The following is a 7370-nucleotide window of genomic DNA, read 5'->3' as shown; positions in this document are numbered from 1 at the left end:
GTTGCGCAAGTTGGAAAAGGTGTTTTTCTGGGTCAAACGCGCCAAATAAATAATAATAAATTTTGGATATATATTGACGGAATTAATCGAACAAAAGGGCCATTTGTGATGTTTATGGGACATATTGGAGTGCCAACAAAAGAAGCTCATCAAAGGTAAGGCATGAATTATATTGTAATGCCCAGGTTGTAGTGGAGGAAGGAGTCAGACGCAGGAGACAGAGAGTTCAGAGTAGCGCTACTTCTTTATTCACCAACCAGGTGAAAACAGACGCCACTCAAAACAAGTGCCCCAAAACACAGGGGAACTAAACAGTCCCGAAAATAACTCCCGTACATGAACAACCGTGACTTACAGGCGTGTACACAAGTACACATAAAACAATCCCGCACACCCAGTAGGCGGGCCGGCTGGCTAATAAAGCCCAACTAGTAAACCTAATTAACAACAGGTGTAACTAATAAACAGACGAGGGAGAGAAAAATATCAGTGGCAGCTAGTAGGCCGGTGACGACGACCACCGAGCGCCACCCGAACGGGAAGGGGAGCCACCTTTGGTAGGAGTCGTGACATATATTTTTATTTCTGCGTTTTGTGTAGCGCCTGCAGGGTTGAAATATGCTTTTCTCCCTTTGTTTATTATGGTGCTATCCTCAGATAATAGCATCGTTTGCTTTCGCCGAAAAGCCTTTTTGAAATCTGACATGTTGGCTGGATTCACAACAAGTCTAGCTTTAATTTGTTATCTTGCATGTGTGATTTAATGAAAGTTTGATTTTTATAGTAATTTATTTGAATTTTGCGCTCTGCATTTTCCCTGGCTTTTGGCCAGCTAGCATCCCACATATCCCAGAGAGGTTAATTAACACACATCAATACTGGCAGAATGTACATTTATATTAACATACACTATATTCATGTCATAATTAACCCAATTAACTCTCTTATCGGGGTTATAATTATCCCAATGCATTTTTTGCCTAAATCATTATACATTTAGCAGTGTAGACCTCAATCAACCTGAAACCCCACCATAACAATTTCAGACAAGACTAAATCAATTACGGGCACAGTTGACGCCCCCCCATCCACCGGCACTCAATCTTCTGGCATTTCTTCATTTTCTTCTTCAGATAGCTTCACAGTTCAAAGTGGATGGCCCATGACAATGTCCCAATTTGAATGTCTCACCTGAACCCAACCACAACTCATTATGTCTTGTCCATTTGCCAACCAGTATACCAGCAATATGAGAGAAGTTTGGAAGGGATCTTTCTCCATGCTCCCTCCACGTGGACTTCTGTTGCACTCCTGAGAGAAAAGACAGTCGATAACTTCAACTTGATGCTTTACACCGGTTGCTGGCTCAGACTCAGGTCTCTCGATAGAAGTGGTGCAGGACAAGGCCGTAGTGAATGCCATTTCTTCAGCCGGTTTCGAGGGGGTTTTGAGGTCCATACCGTTTTTGGTTAAATTGTCCCTGCTATTGCTCAAGACACCATCTGCAGTAACCTTTGGAGAGATAGCATATCAGAACAACAGTTTAGTTCAGTACATTTCTGATTCAGGAAATCCAGACAAGTTTCAAGAAATCCAAACAAATGATCTACTGCATGACAAATTATTACTACTACCAATTGTCCTAATGCAAATCTCTAAAGCACATGTCAACGAAAAAATAACATAACATTATGTTGTTGAAACAATGTTTCAAATTTTTCTTAACTGACTTACCTAGTTAGATAGAGGTTAACAGGAACAATCTAAGGTGAAACAGCTATTACATATGTTGTTGGTCAGTGGTCTTGAAATGATGCTAAGATAATCTTACATGATTATGGTTATGGAAAAGAGAGACCAGTCATATAATAAGGGAGTGAATTGTTAGACTCGGTGGCGAGATACATGTTGTCGTGTCTAAACAATTAATGATATGAGTACAGTGGGCTTATTGTTATCATGTTTTGTTTGTAGTTAGAACCTTTTGGTTTCCGATTATGATATTAGTATAGTGAATGCTAAAGCAATTGGCATTTATCTTCCAGGAGAATGGGGGTAGTCATGTTCTCTCTCTTTGAAACGTTTTCGGAGGCTATGGTCTTGGTAGAGCAGTGAGTGAAATTCTGCAGTGTAGTTAGTATAAAGGTATCCAGATTAGGCCGTAAACTAAGAAATGAAATACGGCCTGGCCATTTTTGTTTGTTTTTGCCATATGATTTACCACACACACACCAGCACACACACACACCAGCACACACACACACAACTTACTGGTTATGATATGGGTTAGTGGCGAGGTATTTGAAAGACACACACACATTGACCTCGCGAATGATTTTGATAAGAAATGTAATTGAAGAAACGTACTGTAAACGTGGGATACGAAATGTATGAAATGTTTGACTGGATCAGTCTAAAACTTCGCACATACACTGCTGCCATCTAGTTGCCAACTTCTAAATTGTGCCTGGGCTGGAATAATAGATTATGGCCTTTCTCTTTCATTTCAAAGATGATGGTACAAAAAATATATTTTACCAGATTTAATGTGTTATATTCTCCTACATTCATTTCACATTTCCACAAACTTCAAAGTGTTTATTTTCAAATGGAATGCATATACAGTATATATACAGTGGAGAGAACAAGTATTTGAAACACTGCCGATTTTGCAGGATTTCCTACTTACAAAGCATGTAGAGGTCTGTAATTTTTTATCATAGGTACACTTCTGTGAGAGACGGAATCTGTGAGAGACGGAATCTAAAACAAAAATCTAAAACAAAAACCCAGAAAATTGTATGATTTTTAAGTAATTAATTTGCAATTTATTAATTGACACAAGTATTTGATCACCTACCAACCAGAAAGAATTCCAGCTCTCACAGACCTGTTAGTTTTTCTTTAAGAAGCCCACCTGTTCTCCACTCATTACCTGTATTAACTGCACCTGTTTGAACTCGTTACCCATGTAAAAGACACCTGTCCACAAATTCAATCAAACAGACTCCAACCTCTCCACAAAGGTCAAGACCAGAGAGCTGTGTAAGGACATCAGGGATACAATTGTAGACCTGCACATGGCTGGGATGGGCTATAGGACAATAGACATGCAGCTTGGTGAGAAGGCAACAACTGTTGGTGCAATTATTAGAAAATGGAAGAAGTTCAAGATGACGGTCCATCACCCTCGGTCTGGTGCTCCATGCAAGATCTCACCTCATGGGGCATCAATGATCATGAGGAAGGTGAGGGATCAATCCAGAACTACACGGCAGGACCTGGTCAATGACCTGAAGAGAGCTGGGACCACAATCTCAAAGAAAACCATTAGTAACACACTACGCCATCATGGATTAAAATCCTGCAGATCACGCAAGGTCCCCCTGCTCAGGCCAGCACATGTCCAGGCCCGTCTGAAGTTTGCCAGTGACCATCTGGATGATCCAGAGGAGGAATGGGAGAAGGTCATGTGGTCTGATGAGACAAAAATAGAGCTTTTTGGTCGAAACTCCACTCACCGTGTTTGGAGGAAGAAAAAGGATGAGTACAGCCCCAAGAACACCATCCCAACCGTGAAGCATGGAGATGGAAACATCATTCTTTGGGGATGGTTTTCTGCAAAGGGGACAGGATGACTGCACCGTATTGAGGGGAGGATGGATGGGGCCATGTATCACGAGATTCCCTCAGTAAGAGCATTGAAGATGGGTCGTGGCTGGGTCTTCCATCATGACAACGACCAGAAACACACAGCTAAGGCAACTAAGGAGTGGCTCCGTAAGAAGCATATCAAGGTCCTGGAGTGGCCTAGCCAGTCTCCAGCCTGAACCCAATAGAAAATCTTTGGTAGGGAGCTGAACATCCGTATTGCCCAGTGACAGCCCTGAAACCTGAAGGATCTGGAGAAGGTCTGTTTGGAGGAGTGGGCCAAATTCCCTGCTGCAGTGTGTGCAAACCTGGTCAAGAGCTACAGGAAATGTACGAGCTCTGAAATCGCAAACAAAGGTTTCTGTACCAAATATTAAGTTCTGCTTTTCTGATGTATCAAATACTTATGTCATGCAATAAAATGCTAATTACTTACTTAAAAATCATACAATGTGATTTTCTGGATTTTTGTTTTAGATTCCGTCTCTCACAGTTGAAGTGTACCTATGATACAAATTACAGACCTCTACATGATTTGTAAGTAGGAAAACCTCCAAAATCGGCAGTGTATCAAATACTTGTTCTCCCCACTGTATATATGTTATAACATTTCCTACCGAGCCGTGATACCCGTAGATTACGGATTGCCTTTGCAGATCGCTCATCATCTTCATTCATCAGTGAGTCAATGGCTTGAACAGTCATTGACTCACACACTCATTGAAAAGGGTGATGAAGAGATGGAGTCACAATCCATGCCAGGCACACCTGTGAGCTCTGGACCTCCACCTCCGACAGGCAGAGTCAACATACAGTACGTGGCGGGTTCATCAGGTTTTCGGTTTACCCTTTTATTTCGAGGGCCACCCGGACCGTTATGGCAAGGGCCACCCGGACCGTTATGCTGTTCTGCTATTCCAAGGATGTGTAACTGAAGAGAGATACCACGAGTGGGCACAGAATACATAGCCTTCCCACCGTGGCCATCTATTTCAACACCATTTTGCGCTGCTCTGGTTTCTCGCCCTCTAGAAACAGAAATAAATCATTCTAAATTACTGGCTTTATTTACAATTTAGTGAGAATGTCTCACCCCATGTTCAAGAATTGCCTTTTCTCACTCACTCTTAGGTTAAATGAAAACGAAATCTCCAAAATATTGTTACTTTATAAACAAAGAGATTATTATTATTATTAATTCATTTAGAATTGTATAAATGCCCCTTATATATTCTCAGATATTCTCACAGATCCTAATATAAAATGCCCCTTAGATATTAATATAGAATCCTCAAATGTAATTATTGGCGGAGAGTCAAGTAATTGAAAAAAACATTTTTAGATATACTGTTAAAAATGGTGTAGGTCTTCTTGATTTAAAGAGTAAATTGAAGTTAGAAGCAAAAGCCTACAACGTCTATGTATGGGTTGTTTAAGTTGCATATCATTATATTCCCAGTATTACTTTATCAAATCTCTAGTAATCGATTATACACACATACAATTTCTTATTCATTTTTTCATGTCTTCACGGAATCAATATAAACCTAGGAAGTCTTAGGTTCTCACATGAATGATTCACTCTATTTCCAAGGACTCTTCATCCATATACTCCCAGCAGAGCCCAAAAACATTAGTTTCTCGGACGCTGCCCTATGGGAATAATGCTCAAAGGTTCTCTAGTCTTCCAGAAATTATAGAATAAGATCTAGCCCTTAATAATTCCACCCGTGATATTCTATGATGGACAGTGTTGGACGGAACACAAAGACAACGTTATATCAAAACGTATTATCCAAATTTCAATCATTTTATTTAGCAAATATCTATATCTTATTATGTAAATGTAAGATTAACACATATCTACCCTCACACACTCTCATATCACATTCACAGAAAACACAAACAAAAAACACAGAGGGGGATGAGACAGACAAGGCAAAACCGTTTAGAGATGTTTTTAGATTTCATAACCCTGTCTATATTTACAGGGAAACCCATACCTTTGTCAAAATATTGCCTAATTAGTGGTCCCACAACGGGGTATTGTATCCACACTGGGTTATCGCCTAATGCGATTACTATGGTATTGATTATTTGATGTCTATCTGTCACGTTCTGACCCTAGTTCTTGTGTTATTTGTTTGTTTTAGTTGGTCAGGACGTGAGTTGGGTGGGCATTGTATGTTTTGTGTTTCTAGGTTGGTTTTCTGTGTTCGGCCTAGTATGGTTCTCAATCAGAGGCAGGTGTCGTTAGTTGAGAATCATACTTAGGTAGCCTGGGTTTCCCTGTTGCTTTGTGGGTGTTTGTTTCCGTGTCTGTGTTTGTTCACCACACAGTACTGTTTCGGTTTTGTCATTTCACGTATTCGTTTATTGTTTTTGTATTTCATAGTGTTCAGTGTTTTTGTTATTAAAAACGATATGGACACTAACCACGCTGCGTTTTGGTCCGATCCCTGCTGCACCTCCTCTTCAGACAAAGAGGAGGAAAACCCTTACACTATCCAAACGTGCAAAACTACCCACTGAGTACCCATGTCTCCCATCTAATTGTGTAACAACGTAACAAAAAACCCAAACTTTCCATCATATTTTCTCAGCACCAGGAATAACAAAACACTTACAATAATAACCCTGGGCATACCTGTTTACCTCATTTATCAAACATTTCATCAAAACATTACAGGTTATAATTAGACTTCGCAGGGGCCAGTCTGCATTCAGGTGTCACCGGGCGTGTGCCGAATACAACAGTTGTAGACCTTACAGTGAAATGCTTACTCACAGGCTCTAACCAATAGGGCAAAAAAGGTATTAGGTGAACAATAGGTAGGTAAAGAAATAAAACAACAGTAAAAAGACAAGCTATATACAGTAGCGAGGCTACATACAGACACAGGTTAGTCAGGCTGATTGAGGTAGTATATACATGTAGATATGGTTAAAGTGACAATGCATATATGATGAACAGAGAGTAGCAGTAGCGTAAAAGAGGGGTTGGCGGGTAGTGGGTGGGACACAATACAGATAGCCCGGTTAGCCACTGTGCAGGAGCACTGGTTGGTCGGCCAAATTGAGGTAGTATGTACATGAATGTATAGTTAGTGACTATGCATATATGATAAAAAGAGAGTAGCATCAGCCTAAAAGGAAGGGTTGGGGTGGGAGGGGCACACAATGCAAATAGTCCAGGTAGCCATTTGATTACCTGTTCAGGAGTCTTATGGCTTGGCGGTAAAAACTGTTGAGAAGCCTTTTTGTCCTAGACTTGGCTCTCCGGTACCGCCTGCCTTGCGGTAGTAGAGAGAAGAGTCTATGACTGGGGTGGCTGGGGTCTTTGACAATTTTTGGGCCTTCCTCTGACACCGCCTGGTGTAGAGGTCCTGGAGGGCAGGCAGTTTAGCCCCAGTGATGTACTAGGCCATACACACTACCCTCTGTAGTACCTTGCGGTCAGAGGCTGAGCAGTTGCCATACCAGGCATTGATGTAACCAGTCAGGATGCTCTCGATGTTGCATCTGTAGAACCTTTTGAGGATCTCAGGACCCATGCTAAATCTTTTTAGTTTCCTGAGGGGGAATAGGCTTTGTCATGCCCTCTTGACGACTGTCTTGGTGTGTTTGGACCATTCTAGTTTGTTGCTGATGTGGACACCAAGGAACTTGAAGCTCTCAACCTGCTCCACTACAGCCCCGTCGATGAGAATGTGGGAGTG

The 7370-nt window shown here is 41.2% G+C and overlaps 1 protein-coding gene across 1 annotated transcript in view; it reads right to left on the bottom strand.

Annotated features, from left to right (window-relative positions):
- Positions 1–231: 231 nt before the first annotated feature.
- LOC115114715 (uncharacterized) overlaps positions 232–7370 on the bottom strand; it is an 83233-nt gene continuing 76094 nt past the window's right edge. The window contains exon 19 of the mRNA XM_029643188.2: positions 232–1512. Within this exon, the coding sequence (XP_029499048.2) occupies positions 1147–1512 (366 nt within the window). The 3' untranslated portion in view covers positions 232–1146. The remainder of the gene's footprint in view (positions 1513–7370) is intronic.

Source organism: Oncorhynchus nerka, linkage group LG9b (genome assembly GCF_034236695.1).
Source record: "Oncorhynchus nerka isolate Pitt River linkage group LG9b, Oner_Uvic_2.0, whole genome shotgun sequence".
NCBI classification, from domain to species: Eukaryota; Metazoa; Chordata; class Actinopteri; order Salmoniformes; family Salmonidae; genus Oncorhynchus; species Oncorhynchus nerka.
The sequence above is the reverse complement of the archived record's forward strand: the minus strand, read 5'-3'. Positions and strand labels throughout refer to the sequence as shown.